Here is a 19,143-nt window from a genome sequence, read left to right on the forward strand (position 1 = left end):
TTGTGTGTCCCCTGTTAAAGGGCCTTTGGTATTGTTTGTGTTCCTTGCATGTCGTACTCCAACTGAAGATTTATACTCAAGATGTTTGTAACGACCCCATTGACTTGTTCCTTTGATTCTCACTTTTTCTCTCCCAGTATAAATCTCAGTTGCTTGCTACATGTATGATAGATACAGGGGTCATGGGTAAAGTGCAGCATAACACAAACAAAAGCTCAGTCAGAAACGCCTGCCTCATAAACAAAGCTGCACTGTCAAAACCCCCGAGGAGAAAATGAAAGCATATTAATAGTATTTTTTTTAATGGAATGATCCACAACATCAACAAATTAATTTCACTCCAAAGCAGAGCCAGGTGTCGTAACTGTAAAAAAAAAAAAAAAGAAGAAAAAAATTAAAGCAAACCACATGTACTCTGGGCTGGATAAGAGTGTCTGTAACTGAAGGGAGCCTGCCAAAACAGGAAAACAACTTTAGTATCAGAATTAATGACAGACAAGCAGATCCAAAAGCAGAAAAGAGGATGTGAGGACTCTTTTGAATGATTAACCAACAAATCACCAAACGCCAGATGCTTAAGATAATCATTTTATAGGTGTTTTACACCAAACTGTGAAGTGCAGTACTAAAACAAGATAATTGATGGTGTTTAAAACCCTGCTCTACCCAAAAGCGGTGAATGTGAAATGATAATTTGAAGTAACATTAAGTGTAGGTATTTGTAGCAATGAGTCAAGTAGAAGAAAGTTTAACTTAATGCAATGAGCAGCAGTGGGATGCAGCAACTTCCAGCAAGATCGAAGTTTTCAAAGAATGTTTTGAGTAAATTTTGATTAAATGTAATTTTTAATATTTTTTTTAAACTTTTGGGTAAATCGTTTTATTGTGTTATATGTGATTAATGTTTTATCATTTCATTTTATTTAATTTTTTTTTAAAATGCAAAGTGTAAATTAACCTCGAATGTAAATTAATTTTTAATTAAATTTTATGTGTACCTTATTTGCTATCATTAAATTGTATTTAATGATAGCATTTTAAAAATGCATTAGTGCATTAGTATATTTTTTAATAATAATAAAAAGAATGACATTATACATAGATATTATTTTATCTGTCATCACGCATCCTGCTCCCTAAATATCTGTATCAACACTGACTATTAAAAAAACAGAAATGGGGTAGAAGATGGTGAGCAGTTTCACTGCTATATATGACCACTGTTCTATATGTCTACCCACGTACACCGGCATAATAAGAAATCATGGGCATTTCAAGAGATTTTGATTTATTAATTGATACTGTCAGCCCACCAGTAATGTTAAAGCCTACCACAACCAACAATACGGCAACTAAGTGACCTCCAGTAATAAAATAGCTGTCAGTGTGAATACCCCTTGAGAGCACGAGGTGTTGACAAGACCGAAGATGTGTTAATGAAAGCCAGAGGAATACATCTGTGGAATAAACCTGTTGTTGTGGTTAGACGTAGTCTTATGTGTGGGTTTGTTTATGGACTACACAAAATTAGACTGTTAATATTGTTTTCTAATCTAAAAAAAAAAAGAAAAGAAAATAAAAGAAAATTATGTCATTAATTACTCACTCTCCAAAGTTTTACAGTTTTTCTTTTCTGCAATACATAACTGATTACTCTTGTACTGATTGCTTTTTTCCATGTACTATAGTGAGTACTAAAACAGGTGCTTTAGAAGTCTCATAGAAGCAGTCTGCATAACTTCCGTAAACATGCATGCTTTGTATGATGAACAGAATTAAATTTTTTCTTTATTTGCTGAAAATTTTATCCCTGGTTAATTTATGCATCCAGGAGCAGTTGTGATGTCACATAGAAGTATCAGTTTAATCCATCCTTGCTGAATAAAAATATTAATTTCTCTCTCTCTCAAAAAAAAAAACATATAACTGACCCCATTTTGAATTGTAATGTAGAACATTCAGATGCCACAATCCTCCAAATTGTATCATCCTCATGTGAGGGACCACCTTTATCCATATTTATATGGATAAAGAAGATATCATTTGGAAAATTTTTAATTTTTATTACATTTTTATTTTAACTTACTATAGTACTGTAAGGTGTTTATGTATTTGAATCACATTTATTTACTATTTTATTAGTATTATTCTTTTTTTAAAAAGGCTTTTTCACTGAATATTTCACCTTTCTGGACCAGAGTTTGAAAACGTCTCAAGGTTACGAATGTAACCCTGGTTCCTTGAAGGAACGAGACGCTGCGTCAAGCGCTTTGGGGAACGTCCCTGACGAGACCGACTCTGAATATCGTGTGCAATCTTTCCAATGGAAGGGCGTGATGTCACGGGCGGGGTGACGTAGTGACCAGGAAGCTATAAAGGCACCTGCCATGCAGCTGGCTTCAGCTTCGAGTAGGGAAGCAAGCGCCGGCAGGGATGCCGGGAGTATGGCTTTTATGACTTTAGGAACATAACCCGCTCGAGGGTATAAGAATGCTTTGGCCATACCAGGGGCAAAGTCTAAGTAGGTAGGGGCCACCGAGGGGGCCTGAAGATCTCCAGCTCTCTTTAGAGAAGTAATAGCCAGTAACAGGGCAGTCTTAAGGGTCAGATGTCTATCTGATACATCTTGAATTGGCTCGAATTGAGCTTTACAGAGAGCCTCTAACACCACAACCAAGTCCCACGGGGGGATACGGGACCGTACTGGAGGTCTCAGCCTCAGTGCACAGTGGAGGAAATGTGTAACTACGGGGTGTCTACCCACTTATTGACCGTTGTAAGGGACGTGGTAAGCAGCTATGGCCGCCACGTACACCTTTAAGGTGGAGTGAGTTAGCCCCGCATAGAGCCTAGCTTGTAGAAACTCAAGAACTGTACCAACTGGGCAGTTAACAGGGTCAAGCTGGCGGTCTCTGCACCATGAGGCGTACAGTTTCCTCGTAGAGGGAGCTCTGGATTGGAGGAGGGTCTCAACAACCTCGGTTGAGAGACCAGAAGCTATGAACTGTGCCCCCTCAGGGGCCACACCCACAACTTCCACAACTCCGGGCGAGGGTGAATTATTTTGCCCTGCACCTGAGAGAGTAGATCTGTCCTGATCGGAATCTCCCATGGAGAGCCGTCGAGGAGAGAGATCAGATCTGCAAGCCATTACGGGCCTGACCAGAACGGGGCTAGTAATAGAAAACGGACCCCGTCTCGGCGTACTCTCGCCAGAACTCCCGGGAGCAGAGCGATAGGGGGAAAGGTGTACAGATGAAGCCTCAGCCTGGTCTGTACCATAGCGTCCAGTCCCAGAGGAGCTGGATGAACTAGAGAGAAACAGAGGGGACATTGCGATATCTCTTGAGTCGCAAAGAGGTCCAAAAACTCTTCATATCTACTTCACCACCTCGGGGTGAAGCCCCCCGGGCCTCGGCCCCTGTCTCGACAGTATGTCTGCTCCCACAGTCAATCTCCCAGGAATATACACTGCTCCGAATGAGAGGAGTTTGTCCTGGGACCACAGAAGGATCTGGTGTGCCAGCTTGTACAAGGGGCGCGAATGCAGATCTCTCTGGTGACTGATATAAGAAATCGCCAATGTGTTGTCGGTGCACACCAACTCATGGTGACCTCTCAGGTCTGGGAGGAAATATTTCAATGCTCGATGCACAGCTAGCATCTCTAGACAACTGGTATGCCATGTCAGATGGCGACCGCTCCACAGACCGCGGACAGGGTGGCCACTCATGACCGCACCCCAACCGGTGAGGGACGCATCTGTCGCTAGCGTTACACAGCGACCAAGAGCTCCCAGCACCGGCCCTGATTCAAGAACCAAGGTTTCTTCCACATGTCTAAGGCACGAAGGCATCGCCGCGTGACCTTGATAGTTCATAATGGATTTCCCCTCTGGGAAAATCCCTTGGTCTTGAGCCACCACTGTAGGGGTCTCATGTGCAGGAGGCCAAAATGTATCACGTTGGACACAGCTGCCATAAGCCCTAACAGTCTCTGAAACTGTTTGACAGTGAGTGACTGGCCTTCTTTGACTCTTTCGACTGATGTGAGGGTCGACTCTATCCGAGCAGGAGACAGACGTGCCTGCATCGTGGTCGAATCCCACACTACGCCTAGATAGGTGGTTCTCTGAACTGGAGAAAGTACACTCTTCTTGGCGTTTAGTCTCAAACCCAGCTCCCCCATATGTGCGAGAATGACATCTCGATGTCGAACCGCCATTTGCTCTGATTGAGCTAAAATCAACCAATCGTCGATATAGTTCAGAATGCGGATGCCCTGCATACGGAGGGATACCAGAGCCGCATCTACACATATTGTGAACGTGCGGGGTGAGAGTGCAAGGCCAAAGGGAAGTACTCGATATTGGTAGGCTTTGCCCCCGAAAGCAAATCTAAAAAACTTCCTGTGTTGTGGAAGGATGGATATGGACGTATGTGTCTTTGAGATCTATTGTGACAAGCCAGTCCTCGGATCTGATTTGAGCTAAAACCTGTTTGACAGTGAGCATTTTGAACTTCAGTGACATTACTGAGAGGTTCGATGACATAAGTCTAAGATCGGATGCAAACCCCCTGTCTAGAGGAGGGACCACCTTGATGGCCTCCTTCCTTAATAGGGTATTCACTTCTTGTTCCATAACCAGAGCCTGCCGGGGGCCGACTATTGTCGGTGTAACCCCGTTGAATGTCAGCAGTGGATGGCCGAACTGAATGCGATAGCCTTTTTCTACTGTGTGCAGGACCCATTGAGATACATTTGGCAGTAGTTTCCACGCTGCTAACTAATGTACTAAGGGAATCAGTCTCTCGAGACTGACCTCTGGTGTAAAAGGCCCCCGAAGGGGCGGCGAGCATCTCAGCTCCGCTATGCTGACGGGCGGAAATAACTGAGAGCAGTGCTCGCTGGAAGCCGCTGCACCCTGAAACTCTGGCAGGGTTGGCAGACCCACCTCCCGAGGGCACTGAGGTGAGACGGTCACTGTGTAATGAGGTGGACACCGCTCTACCCCAGTAGGGGCCGCCCTCTGTAGTCGTGACCGAAATGCGTCATGACTTCTTGGCCGTGGACCTCCCAGCCTGAAGTACGCTCCATCAGATTTGGATTAAGCTGAGAAGTCACTGGCCCAGAGCGTTGCCTCAGCCTCTGGTCCCGAAGCGGCAATGCTCTGTTTGTACGCGGAGGGGGCTGCTCCCGCCCAGCAGTCCCTCCAGTACATCTAACTTCATGAGTCAAATAACTGTCATTATATTCCTCAGAATTTAATGCAATCAAACAATCAGACAAGTAAGTATGGTCTGGATTGTGATACAATACACATTGAAGTGATATATTGAACTTCTCGAAGTTAGATAACAGTCATTAGATTCCTCAGAATCCAATGCAATCCAACAATCAGACAAGTAAACACGGTCTAGATTGTGATAAAGTACACATTGTAGTGATATATTGACTTTCCAAAGTCATCATATTCCTCAGAATTTTAAATAATCAAACAATCAGACAAGTAAACACGGTCTAGATTGTGATACAATACACATTGCAGTGATAGAACTAACTCCTCTTTATTAAATGGAGTTTAAATAACCAGACACGCGGTCGGGTATGGAAAAATTCACATCAAAACTGAAAATGATGTAATACACACGTTGCCTCGACAGCGCGCGAATAGCTTAGTCACACAAATAATATTAATCCCCTCGGAGATTAAATAGCTGCTCATTAAAGCTGCCCGTATAATGTTAGACATAAAACTGTTTGTTGTATACTGGTGCTTATGCAACTTTATGTTTGTGCAACTACAAGCTCGCCGACGCCCTCCGTGTCAATCTCCTCGGAAAAAGAAAGGCAGAGTGTCAAGCCCGATGCTCGGGGGGGAAGAACCGAAGCTTGGGCTTCCGAACCCCGGAATCGGGCAGATCTGGTGGGTAAGGTAGGAGATAAGGACGTGCCCGTCTCCATTCCTTCCAGCAGATCGATCTGCGAACCCAACAAATGCCGGCGCCGCTCGCCTCGGCGAAAGCGGGACCGGCATCGCGAGGAACGCTGGCAAAGGCTCACTTCTCGAAGAGAGTCCTCCGGGATCGAAGCGCACGTGAAATCATACGCAGCACACTTTGATCCCGGGCAGACTACGCACAGACCGTGTGTATCCCCGCCTCTAACGTTAGCTTTGTTGAGTAGGGAGGAACACGCAACTCTGAACGCGGTCTGGATTCACCCTTCAGATGCCTAGTCTTAGCTTTGCTCTTTGACAAACGACAATAAACAAGACTGACAAAACAGAAAGACATGCACACACAGAGCGCTTGCTGAAGGACAAGAAGCTGAAGCCAGCTGCGTGGCAGGTGCCTTTATAGCTTCCTGGTCGCTACGTCACCCCGCCTGTGACGTCACGCCCTTCCATTGGAAAGATTGCACACGATATTCAGAGTCGGTCTCGTCAGGGACGTTCCCCAAAGCGCTTGCCGCAGCTCGAGTTCCTGAAAAGGAACCTCTGTTTTGACTTTTATGATACTATTATGGTGCTTTTACATCCTTTTTGAAGCATGAGATCCCTATTCATCGTTGCTGCATGGAAAACAGCGACCAGTACATTATTACAATTTCTCCTGTTGGGCTCTATGGAAAAAAAGAATGTCATGTGGATGAATAAATGTGGTGAACAAATGATGCCAGAATTAAAATGTTTGGCTGAAACATTCAGAAAGACAGACTGTCTTATTAGCAATAACAAGACGTCTCTTTATTATTTCAGCCCCTCTGCCTCGAGTGTATCTCAGCTCTCGACTAAAAGTGTTCCTGGCTGAGTCAGCAGGGTGTGGCACAGAAAAGAACTTATGAATGTATTTTGGAAAAAAAGAAACACCCACAATCCTCTGCAAAAAGAAAGAGGAAAAACGCACCCCAGATGTCATCTGAATTTATGTCTGTAATTACCTTATTTTAATAACACAGAGAGAGAGAATGAAAGAGTGAAAGAGCGAGGCCCTCTCAGACATGCTTATCCGCTGCTTCTGCCAAGTGCATTTGCCAAGAAGTGCAGCGTTTGATGTTGTTGTGTTTGTTATCTTGGTGCTTCTTTCCCTCTTCCTTTTGTCAGGCTCTCTCTCCTTCTCCTTTTGAAAGCTATTATGTCTGCCTCTCCGCTTCAGCAGACTTGTGACACGTCTATCACTCTTGCGTCACCCCCATAAAGCTCTGCAATAATGAAAATCTAAATTGTGAAAAGCTTGGATGACTCACCGCAGCTGAGATATGATGTGCAATATAAGGCCAGAGACCATTGTTTCTGCTCTGAACAATATCGCCAGTTCTAGAGCGCTTAAGAGAATATCACTGGAATTTTACTGTCTCTGTAGAGTTTTTGAAGATGAGAGTGGAACTGCCACTCTTCAGAAGAAGCTTATTGAGGAAAGCAGACAGCTGGGATAATTCATGAGTGCTTGTGGTCTTATGATTAAGAATATGGGCTTGAAATGGAAAGTTATTGATGCTATATGTGGTTTTCATTGCATTCAGTGACCCACTGAACTTACTTTCACCCCTAGCTGGGTAGGTAAATCCTACATTTGAGGTTATGTATATCAACATTTCACCTAACGAAGTATTTTAATGAGTATTTTTATTTCAGTATTATTTTGCCATTTTAGTACTTCAGTGTGTATATATATATATATATTTTTTGTTTGTTTGTTTTCAAGACATTTTCTAATTTTTGTTCACATTTTCTTTTTAGGATTTAAATTTTTCATCAAATATTTACTTTTTTTTTCTTTTTCAATTAACGAAAATGTTTTGTTTATAGTAGTGCTGTCAAATGATTAATCGCAATTAATCGCATCCAAAATAAATGTTTTTGTTTACATGATATATGTATGTGTGCTGTGCATATTTATTATGTATATATAAATATACACAAATGCATGTATATATTTCAGAAAAAAATGGTTGTTTATATATTAAATATTTATTATATAATATTTATAATTTAAATTATATGAAAATAAATATAAACGTAAATATTATCAAAGTATATACTGTATGTGTGTGTATTTATATATACAAAATAAATACAGGTATACACAGAACACACACATATATTATGCAAACAAAATGTTGTATTTTGGATGCAATTAATCGCGATTAATCGTTTGACAGCACTAGTTTATAGTTTTAGTTTACAATAACAACACTGGACAACATGAAATAAAAATTTACACTATTTGTTTTTTTGTAACACATTCCAGGTCTTTTTGTGAATTATTCTTCAGTGCACGTTGTTCCAAAGAAATCTAATGTGTCATGTATCATCTTTTACAAAAATGTAAAAACTTTAGTAACAAAAACATAAAGGTTGTACTTAAATTTCTCCAATATTCAGAAAATTCCGTATTATTGAATTTAGACAGAAAATAAAACACTTTTGCTTTAATTTTATTGCGTTTTTTAATAATTAATCATACAAAATTATTGCACTAACTTTACAGCTGTAAACGAAAAGGTCCCTTCCATTTTTCAAAAGATTAGAACTATTCATTGGATAAAAGTGTAATCTGATGTGTATTTCACACTGTAAGCTGTACAGCAAAGTAAAGTACTTTTTTTTCTTTGTTAGTTGTCATTTAGCAGATAGTTTTCCTCTAAATTGATTCAGGATAAACTAACTCAGGTGCCTTGCCCAAGAGCACAGTTGTGATTGTCATCAGTGTTCCTGGGCCGCCCCATACAACAACCAAACCCGCAACCTTATGAAAACACAGAATAGATATTTTATCATGGGCTTGAGTAGCATCAAATATCACACTGTGTTTTAGTGAAGCATTCAATAATTTTCCCAATTTCAGCAGTGGAACCAGCCACATTCCCAACTGTGTTTCATTTAAGACTCCAGTTCTTTCCGTGTTGAGATGCAGATGCAGGCCTGGCTGTAAAAAATAAAAAAATAAAAATACACGTGTGTGTATGAGTGTGTTGCATCTTTCCATTTTGGAAGTGTGTGTTTTCCTGAATGCAGGCCAGTCTAAACGAGGCACATTAGCACACATAATACCATCGCATTCGCCAGCCAAGCGCCTTATAAAATCTTCAAATTCCACTCTACACTTTGAAGTCGATTGCATTACTTTTAAAGCATGGATATTTGCAGTTGTTACCCTTGTTCAGCACGTCTTTAATGCATGAGGTATGTTCTGCAGTTCTCTTCTGAAGTTTTCTGAGGCAAGTTAACTAAAAACAGCAGCTGTGTTGGTGAAAGAGGTGAGGCGGGGGTGGGGAGGGGTTCAAACCCTGTGTGTGATGAGAGGTTAAGGACAGATAAATTGATGGTAAAGTACAATCACTCTGTCAGAAGCAGAAGACCTGCAGTCTTTAATCTTGCATGAGCCCTGGAGAGCAGAATGTCCTGCTTTCAAGTTCAGAGCTATTGCCACTGAGTGGTGAAGGAACAGCCAAGAGAAATGTCTCTTCCCCCCTCTACTCCAGGCATGCGAGAGTGTAAAATGAGATTCTGTTCTCTATAAAAGCATATCAGTGTAATTAAGGCTTTTGTCCTCTGTCTAAGGATCATAATCACATGCAGTCTTCCACCCAGAAATTCCTCACTGGCAGCGATGGATCATCTTCGTATCCAGTCCACTAGAACAGGCCCGTGTTTGACTCAACACGGCTCATGTGGACATTGTTCCAGATTTACGAGGGGGAGGAGCACTGCAGTTTGCGGTGGTTTGTACACTCTGATTAATGAGAGGAACAGACTGTGGATTATATTGTACATGTCTGTGTTTAGACAAGTAGGAAAGTTGTAGGCTTTGCACAGTCTTTGTCTGTTGAACTCTTCTTACAGTCTAGCTAACATTTATGTTACGGTCATTTTGAATATTACATTTACGAATAAAGGAAAAGGAAATCTCCTCTGCGAAAGTGCAAATTTTGGGTAATGCAGAAAAATCAGCCAATCACAACAGATGTTTAACTGAATTATTTATTTTGGACCAATGAGGTTTCACTGTGGGTGGAGCTACTAAGCATGATGCAAAACTCCCTCACAACGACATTAATAAGTGCAATAAATACACTACTGATTCATACTGCATTGATGAGGGTAAGAAATATTTTTTGAGCATCAAAACAGCATATTAGAATGATTTCCGAAGAATCACATGACATTGAAGACTGGAGTAATGATGCTGAAAATTCAGCTTTGCCATATAAATTTAATGCATTACATTTAAAAAATATATTAAAAACAGTTGTTGTTGTCACTGTATTATTGTTTATGCTGTATTGTGAAAGACTTCTTTCAGCAACATCTTTGGGCAACATCTAAAAATCTTCTTTCAGCAACAGATGTTTGAAATAGATAAATATAGAGAATAGAGAAATAGTTTAGAGAAATAGTACAGTAGGTACAGTAACAACAACAGCCTTTTTAATTTTAAAGATCTAAAAAATTGTGTAAAATGGTCATTTTTTTTGGACTAAGGAATTGTAACCAACATATATTTAAGAAGAAAAATAAATAGTTATAAATTTGATCATGTGCCATCCTTAAATAGTGTATTTATAAGTTAGCATTGCCTTTAATATTTACTTTGTATAGTTTTATTTTTAACAAAACTACTCGAGATTTGTTTATGGAAATGCACTTCACCAGCATGATCTGTCAGTAGTTAATCTGTGTTTGTGTTTTGATTGACTGCATGCACATCATTTTTGGACAGAATGTGTGTGTGTGTGTGTGTGTGTGTCTGTGTGTCTGTGTGTGCATGCGTGCGTGTGTGTGTGTGTGTGTGTGTGTGTGTGTGTGTGGCCTGAGTTGGCTCCAATCTGTATCCCTTTGAAAACAAAACTTTTCTTTGTATCCAGTGAGCAGGACAAGGCCTGAGCAAGTGCTGACTTGCGCTGAGATGAGTTCTCAAGTGTCTGAGAGAGATCTTTTAATCCTTATCGGCAGTCTGCAATCAAACCTTTCACTATTTAAACTACACAGTCATCCAAATGTTCTTCAGAACTGTTCTGATAGAACAGATACTTTTACGTTCACACAAATAAATCCCAATCATCCATTTATTTTTTGCATAAAAGGCATGTATGTGTGTGCTGAATGCCTCTGTGTTGCTGTCTGGTTTCTAGGGTGTTGTGAATGGTTTTAGCACATTGCTGTGCAGTTGTTAGGTTTTTCTCTGTGGTTTCTAGGTGTTTGCTCTCCCACGTCTCTCCATGCTGACAAAACCCTGTTAAAACTGGCCTAAACTGACTTGGCTGGTGTAAGATGGTATTCAGCTGGTTGGCAAGATGGTTTCTAGTTTTGTCAACAGTGGCACTGACATGGACTTTCAGACATATTTTAGATTCCAAGACTCTGTCTCCTTTTCTTTCTGACATCTGTGCTCTCTCACCCTGAGACCTCATTCAGTTCATAATTAACAAAACCCCCAGAATCCATCTGTGCATTTCCTTAGGAGGAGGTTTAGTCACATACAGCACTCTCAATTTTCACACTTTTCAGGAACATGCGTGCTGTTTTAATCATAGTTCATAAAACACCTCAGTCTTTAAGACACGTTTCCAGACGATTTACCGTCAGAGGGAAGTTAATGATTTGCAAGTGTGTCTGAGTTATTTTTATTTTTACAATATGCCCGTTATATTTTCCAGTGATTCACTATATATATATATATATATATATATATATATATATATATATATATATATGAATGTATTTACATATAGACTATTCATATTAATATACATATATATTTATTTTCCCCATTGTCTGATTAATCTCCCTCTCTTTCTCCTTCAGTGCCTGGTAACCTGGGCTGTTTTAAGGACAGCGGTGATCCAACACCTCTGTCTGGAGGCTACCAGACCTCCAACAAACTCACTATTCAGAACTGCATCAGCTTCTGCCGCAACCAGAGATACAAGGTATGAATAACACCATGGGAAATGCAGTCAAGTTATAGAGCAAGTTATAGAATCCTTTATTGATAATACTGCATATTATCAGGTATACATTATTTAGTTTTTTTTAAATTAATTAATAATCAATGTTTTGCCACAAACTAACAAAAACAATATAAACATAAAAAACTATTAAAATGATGAAAACTTTAACATTAAAATAAAAAACAGGAAAAATAAAAAATATTAAACATTAAAAAAATATGTATTAATATACACACTTAAAAAATAACCTTTTCCCTGTAATAGTGATTTTTGTCCTGACTTATTCAATCTATTTTTTTACACCGGAAATGAAATGACTTAGCAAAAAATAAATAAGTAAGAATCAATATGTGTTCTAGATGTGCATCTGCTTGCGTGGGAAGAAATCAATAATATATATTGTATTTGGCTTGCTTTTCTGATTGTCTGCACCCTTGGATTGCTCTTGTTTTCATTTGTGGATTTTGTTCTTACAGCTCGCCGGTATGGAATCCGGCTATGCTTGTTTCTGTGGCAACGACCTTGATTATCATCGTCACGGTGATGCTCCAAGCACAGAGTGTAACCATGTGTGTTTTGGAGATCACACTCAGCCATGTGGAGGCGATGGACGTGTCATAGTCTTCGACAGTAAGTCTTCTTAGTCTCATTACCTTACCGCTGATTCCCAAAGTTAAGCATGGAACTAAGGACTAAACCTTCCAGGTTAAATAAAACCCTCTAATTTACAGCTTCCCTTCATTATTTAGTAAAAGCTGAAGCTGTCACTTTTCTCCTATAGCAAAAGTAGGCGCTTGTGGAGGAAACTACACATCACCCTCTGCAGTAATCTACTCTCCTGATTTCCCGGACAAATACAGACCTGGCAGGGTCTGCTATTGGACCATTCAGGTACAATTAATACTTTAATATCCTAATGGAGAGAGAGCCTGCTAGAGCCAAAACACATAATATGTATCTGGCATACTGATAGCTGTCTGGTCTTTGTCATGTCGCTCTTCCAGGTTCCAGGTGCTTCCGTCATTCTGTTCAACTTTACTTTCTTCAATATCGTGGATCAGACTGATATGGTGGAACTGCTGAATGGCTACTCCAATCAGGTGGTGGCACGATTTGATGGCCGCAATCCTCCGCGGGACATCGTGAACATCACTTCAGACTTCGTCATTTTGTATTTTTACTCAGACAGGACAAACGAGGCACAGGGGTTTTCTATTCTTTATCATGGTGAGGATTCCTTTTGATTTCAGATTTGACTGACCACTTATATACGGTCATATCAAGGCAGATGATACACAAAAAAAGTGTGTGAAATTGAAATGCTCATATCTGCTAAAATATTACACTGCTGTTCAAAAGTTTGTGGTCAGTTGGATTTTTTTGGTAATTTATGCTTTTATTCAGCAAAAAATAAAATCTTGAGCAACGACAATAGAAGCATATTAGAATGATTTCTGAAGGATCATGTGACACTGAAGACTGGTGTAATGATTTTTTTTTATATATAGTATTTAAATAAAAAACAGTTCTTTTCTATCAAATTTTCTATTTAAAACTATTTACAGTTATTTATAAATACTTCCTTACAATAATACCGTTTTTGCTCTCTGTTTGTTCAAATGAATGCCTATAGAATGCATAAAAATAATAGTTTCTTATGTGAGCATAATAAACTTTTTAAAGAACTTACAGACCCCAGAGTTTATTAGGATAGGACAATATTGGGCCGAGATACAACTATTTGAAAATCTGGAATCTGAGGGTGCAAAAAAATCTAAAAACTGAGAAAATCGCTTTTAAAGTGCTCCAGATGAATTCTTAGCAATGCTTATTACTAATCCAAAATTTAGTTTTGAAATATTTACGGTTTGGAAATTTACAAAATATAATCATGGAACATGATTTATAATTAATATTATAATCGATAATTTTGACCCATACATGGTTTTTTGGCTATTGCTAAAAATATACCCTAGCGACTTAAGACTGGTTTTGTGCTCCAGGGTCACATTTTGCAACTACACTAGCATATAGATGGCCTAAACACAGACTAAAAACAACAAAACTGTCAAATTTTTTGTGATGACACCAAACGCATTCAGTTGTTTTTTATGACTTAAAAGTAAAATAGTCAAAATACTTGAAAATAGTCTTAAAATACGTGTAAGCAGTGCTCTATGGATGCTTTTTGTCATATCTTTATGCTGCCACTTTCTGTTTTGTTGTTTTGGGAGGCAGAGTTCAATAACCACAATCTGAGAAAGAATAAAAGGGAGTGGGTATGAAATGGAAAAAGGTTTTTCTGAAAGAAAAGGTCAGCAAAGCAAATTGGCTTTCACTATTCACAGAACCTTTTTCCCCTGCAGGCAGCGTTTGATTCAAACACCACATACTGCGTTTATATCTGTATCTGCAATGCTAAATGAAAGACGTGATGTTATTTTGAAAGAGTTGAGAAATTTCTCTCTGTAATGTCCGGGGGGATGTCAAAAGAGACGTTATGAATTTTAAACATATCTTATCTAGGAATTTTTGGGGATTTGTTTGTGTTTCATTAGCTGATTGTCACATATTATTTCCCCACAGCCTTAAGAAATCAAGCAGTCTCTCCTGTGGAGGAGGATGATGTTGGTGATGAAGAGGACACCAGTACAGTGCAGCCACATATGGGAAGCACTACATCCAGTCAGAATGGAAAATCCTCCCTCCGGTACTACGTGATCACATCAAGTCCTGCAAACATGCCAGGTCAGTGGCCTGGACCGGGCCAGACCGCGGGCCACAGCACCAGTATGTGTCTAGTTCTCTTCATTACGCTTCATTCTGCTCCTCTTACTCCTTTCCTCACTTACTTTTCATACTAGATATCATCACCAACTAGATGTAGACTTGTAGCCTGGTGAGAATACATGACAATTTCAATGCATACTGTATAAAACAAAAAAGAGTGATAGCCTATGTCTCGTGACCCTTTGTACCGTGGTAACCATACTTTTGCCAAACTCCCTAAAAATGAAATCTCTGCAATATATGTCTTACTTTTAATGTATTTCCTCAGAAATTTGTTGCAAAGTATATTAGAAATGTATTTAGAAACTAAAAAGTCATATCTAGTTTAAAAATATATATATATATTCAACCTTTTTTGTGCTCCAATATACATAATAAAAACCACACATAATAATACAGCACAATAATGATCTACAAACAATACCATTCATAAGTTTGGGAATGTTTTTTTTATATATAAATTAATACGTTTATTCAACATGTTTGCAGTAAATTGTTCAAAAGTGTCAGTAAAGAAAAAATGAGATACAACATAAAAAATTAGTTAATTTGAACTTTCTATTCATCTTTCAAAGAATCCTGAAAAATGTATTATAGTTTTCGCAAAAATATTAACTAGTCTAAATATAAACTATTCTAATATCACAGTCTTTAGGGAACCTAATGGCCATGTACTGTATAAAGTGCATTAAAATGATCACAATATTCACAATGTTGCTTAATTTTATATTGCCAGGAAAGTTATCATAAATATACTGAATATTATTTGCTTCAGTTATTGTTATACTAAGATACAATTGTGGTGGCATTAAAACATAAATTTACCAAAAAGACAGAAGGATTATGAAAGCTTCCTTGGAGATCCTATATTAATTCATTATTATTTTACAGTAGTAATATTACCTTTGCTGTAGGAGCTGGGAAGATGATTCATGTTTTATTGTTAGCATTTAAATATTTATATATTTAAATGTTTATATTTATGTTAAATCTGTGCTTTACTTTTCCATAGCTAACCACTCTTTATACTAGTTACTTGAGTTTTCATGACTGATAACCTTATCTTTCAGTACAACTGTAATTATGAGGCTGCATACGTTTTAATGTCACTAATAAACGTGTTGTGTTTTACAGTGTGGACCATCTATGCATTAGCTGCTCTGCTAACGCTAACAGTCATAGCCATGGTGGCCAAACTGCTCCTGCATCTTACTGTAAAGTACGTACATGCTACAAAAAAAATGTTTTATGAAGTTCTTTGATTTAAAATGCTACTATAAAGCATCAAATGAATAATTAAGATTATGATTGATTTAACTAGCTAACTAGCTTATCTTCCCCATAATAGTTTATTATATTATAAATTTATTCCTGGCAAAGGAGGGCCATGCTTTGATTTGCTACACCGTTGGCAGATTTATATTGTCCATTTAGTTGTTAATGGATGTTTGTTTGCACATTTTGCATGTCATTTGGTTTTACTCAGCTTATTGTAGCATACATAAAAGTTTGATTTGATTCAACTTCTCCTCCCTCGTTCCTTATCTATTTTTGTATTTGTCTTCCCCTCTCAGATCCCCGTCCATTCCGTCAATCAGTGGGTCAGATTCATGTGCACAGAGCACTACGTCTGAACCATGGATCATCTTCTACAGACCTTCTACCATCTCTCTGTTTAAGAAAAAACTCAAGAACCACCATGGAGACCTCAGCCCTCTCGTGGGAAACTAACCTCAACGCCTCTGACCTCTATGGCTGCTTTAGTCCCCTAAAGGATGCACACACTGTACACAATGCCGGTCTTCTGCTGCTGGGCTACAAAAAAGGGATCTGATCGATGCCTAATTCGCTTCAAATGACCAGCGCAGAGTACAGCCTATATGTGCCGATCAGTTGTTGGTAAAAAAAAAAACGAACAAACTGCACAAAAAGAGATTGACTCTAGCCGATGCGCTTACTCTTACTTTGCATCCTAACCAATCACAAAACATGTGACAGGTGCACACATAAACCAAGCGATTTGATTAGCAAAAGAGTGCTGGGATGTTTCTGTTGCCACAGACCAAAGTGAACAAATGACCACTGGTGAAAAATGGATAGTCGGTTCTCCAGGTGCTTTCACAGAAGCGATCATCCGATAAGCGTCTGCATTAAAGCAAGCATGAGACACCCGGAAAGACAAAACCACATCCATAACCAAAATAATGCCACGGTACCCAACCAGCCCCTGTGGAGGAGAGATACGATTCTGTTTAACCTCTAATGTAGGTCACCTGTTGTTGAGAAGCACAGAACTCGTTTCTTCAGATGTAAGAGAGCTGGCTGAACCGGCGGAGGATTGATGTCACAATCATGTCGAGAGCAATTCGGACTCAAAGTGAGCAACAAAAAAGTCTCCAGAGAGAGAGAATTGGTGAGATGGACTGCGGAGAGCCAAAGCCTGAAATTGCTACAAGTTGGGCAATGTTCAAAATGAGCTGACATCCCTTTGGACCTCACTTTCGTCTCTTGTCGTTTGTGTTGGGTTTTGATCTTTCTTCATTGCCTTTAAGTGCCTTCAGGACTGAAAAAAAACCCACTCTTTTGTCTGTCTTCTAAGCTGTCACAATGTCTCGATGATGTAAACAAGCATTGATCCTTCAGAGCATTGAATTGCAAATGAGAATAAGCACTAAGGAAGTGTTTTTTTCTTCTTGGTGATTCTCAAGACAAATGTAGTCCTGTGGGTGTCATTCGGGCATATTATTCTTGTCAGGTTTTCGACTTGAGCAAGAGAAGCATTGTGATGAACATTGTGTAATTCTGTGTGGGAACAATCAAACATCATCCTCTTTCATTTCACTCCCCAACAGAGGCAGTGGTGAAATTCTTCTAAAACAATTTGCTCTTTCTCCCCCTTCACCACAACTTGAGCTCTCACATTCTGAAGCACTTTTCCAGCCAGCCGAAAACCATACGGATCACTGTACTGCTTGCTGCTTGAATTGAGGACGTTCCTATGAAGGAATGTGCAAACCGGTTCAAATGGATAATTCATCCAAAAATGAACAATCTGTCAGCATTTACTTGCCCTCATGTTGTTCCAAACACAAAATAAGATACTTTGAAGAATGCTTTATCCATACATTGAAAGTCAGTGAAATCATTCATGCCTCATTCATGAATTTTTTCTATGCTTATTATCGATTATTTTGAGAACCAGTAGTATTTGTCTGTAAGCTAAAGACTTTCACTGAATCATGTTAACATTTTAAAACATCATTACTTCATTACACTTAACTCTTTCCCCATCATTGACGAGTTATCTCGTCATTTAGAAGACAACGCTTCCCCACCATTGACAAGTTTTTATGGCTTTTTGTGTTTTCACTGTTATACACTCGCTATTACACATCTTTTGAATGAGTACAAAACCTACCGAACAAAAACACACATGAACAGGACGGAGAAATGAGCGATCTCTTATGTAAACAGATGCATATTAAAATTAATGCAATCATCAGCAATCATACTGAATATTATCCAGATGTAATTTTGACAAAAGTGTGATTTTCTCAGCTTTTTGCTCAAAGTTATGCATTTTTATAAAACCTACCTATATTCAGGTGTTGATAAAAAAAATGCTTTAAACTAGAATAAAACCCCAGACAGCAAGCAGTTTCTGCCCAGATCTGGCTCACATCTGGCCTATAGGGATTTCACATGGGCCAGATGTGGGCCGGATCTGGGCCAACACTACAGTATGTTGCTGTCTGGGACAGATTTTTTTTTTAATCTTTATTTTTGTGTATTGCATAGTCACATACTCATACAGCAAAATATACTGGAGTCCATCAAATTTGAGTAAAAATGATCAAAATCGCTGGTGGTAGCTGGCAACTTTTTTTCAAAAAGAGTTAACGGTTTCTAAAGGTTTTGAAATTTCATTGGTTCACTGCTACGTTTGATCTCTGTGAACCCATGAACCAGTGCCTATATGGTTTTTACCTGATCACGGATCGAGCACTTCTAAAAAGTAAATCATTTTGCGATTCACTTGGTTCAGTTGATTCAAAGTTTTGAAAAGCTTTGTATCTCCCATCACTAACTGACAAATGTTTTACTATTGATCTGAGGTTTACGATGCATTTGTTCATTCAGAGGACACTTTATAGGAAAATCCATTTTACATGCAAATTACACATTGGTTATATACAACTATATGTATAAATGTTTACTGAATGAGGCTCATTGTACCCAAATGACTTTCACTGTATGGGCAAAAAAATGAGTAATTTATGACAGAGATTTCATTTTTGAATAAACTATCATGTTAAGTGGCACAGCATTTAGCTTGCAGGTTTCAGCACTTGCACAGCCATCAGTCACAGTTCAACAGTTTTGTACTTAGTTCTGTGT

General features: G+C 38.9%; 1 protein-coding gene across 2 annotated transcripts in view; it reads left to right on the plus strand.

The window, feature by feature from the left end:
* Nucleotides 1–18,473, plus strand: part of kremen1 (kringle containing transmembrane protein 1) — a 66,571-nt gene extending 48,098 nt beyond the window's left edge. Inside the window, exons 4-10 of one of the 2 annotated variants that reach the window (XM_059548676.1) lie at nt 11,810–11,934; nt 12,432–12,585; nt 12,737–12,846; nt 12,960–13,182; nt 14,542–14,703; nt 15,880–15,964; nt 16,320–18,473. In XM_059548676.1, coding sequence (XP_059404659.1) covers nt 11,810–11,934; nt 12,432–12,585; nt 12,737–12,846; nt 12,960–13,182; nt 14,542–14,703; nt 15,880–15,964; nt 16,320–16,476 — 1,016 coding nt within the window. In that variant the 3' untranslated portion in view covers nt 16,477–18,473. Of the gene's footprint in view, nt 1–11,809; nt 11,935–12,431; nt 12,586–12,736; nt 12,847–12,959; nt 13,183–14,541; nt 14,746–15,879; nt 15,965–16,319 lie in introns of both variants that reach the window. The other variant, XM_059548675.1, reaches the window with a different exon arrangement.
* The last annotated feature ends 670 nt before the right edge of the window (nt 18,474–19,143 follow it).

The sequence above is a fragment of the Carassius carassius genome, chromosome 4 (assembly GCF_963082965.1).
Source record: "Carassius carassius chromosome 4, fCarCar2.1, whole genome shotgun sequence".
NCBI classification, from domain to species: Eukaryota; Metazoa; Chordata; class Actinopteri; order Cypriniformes; family Cyprinidae; genus Carassius; species Carassius carassius.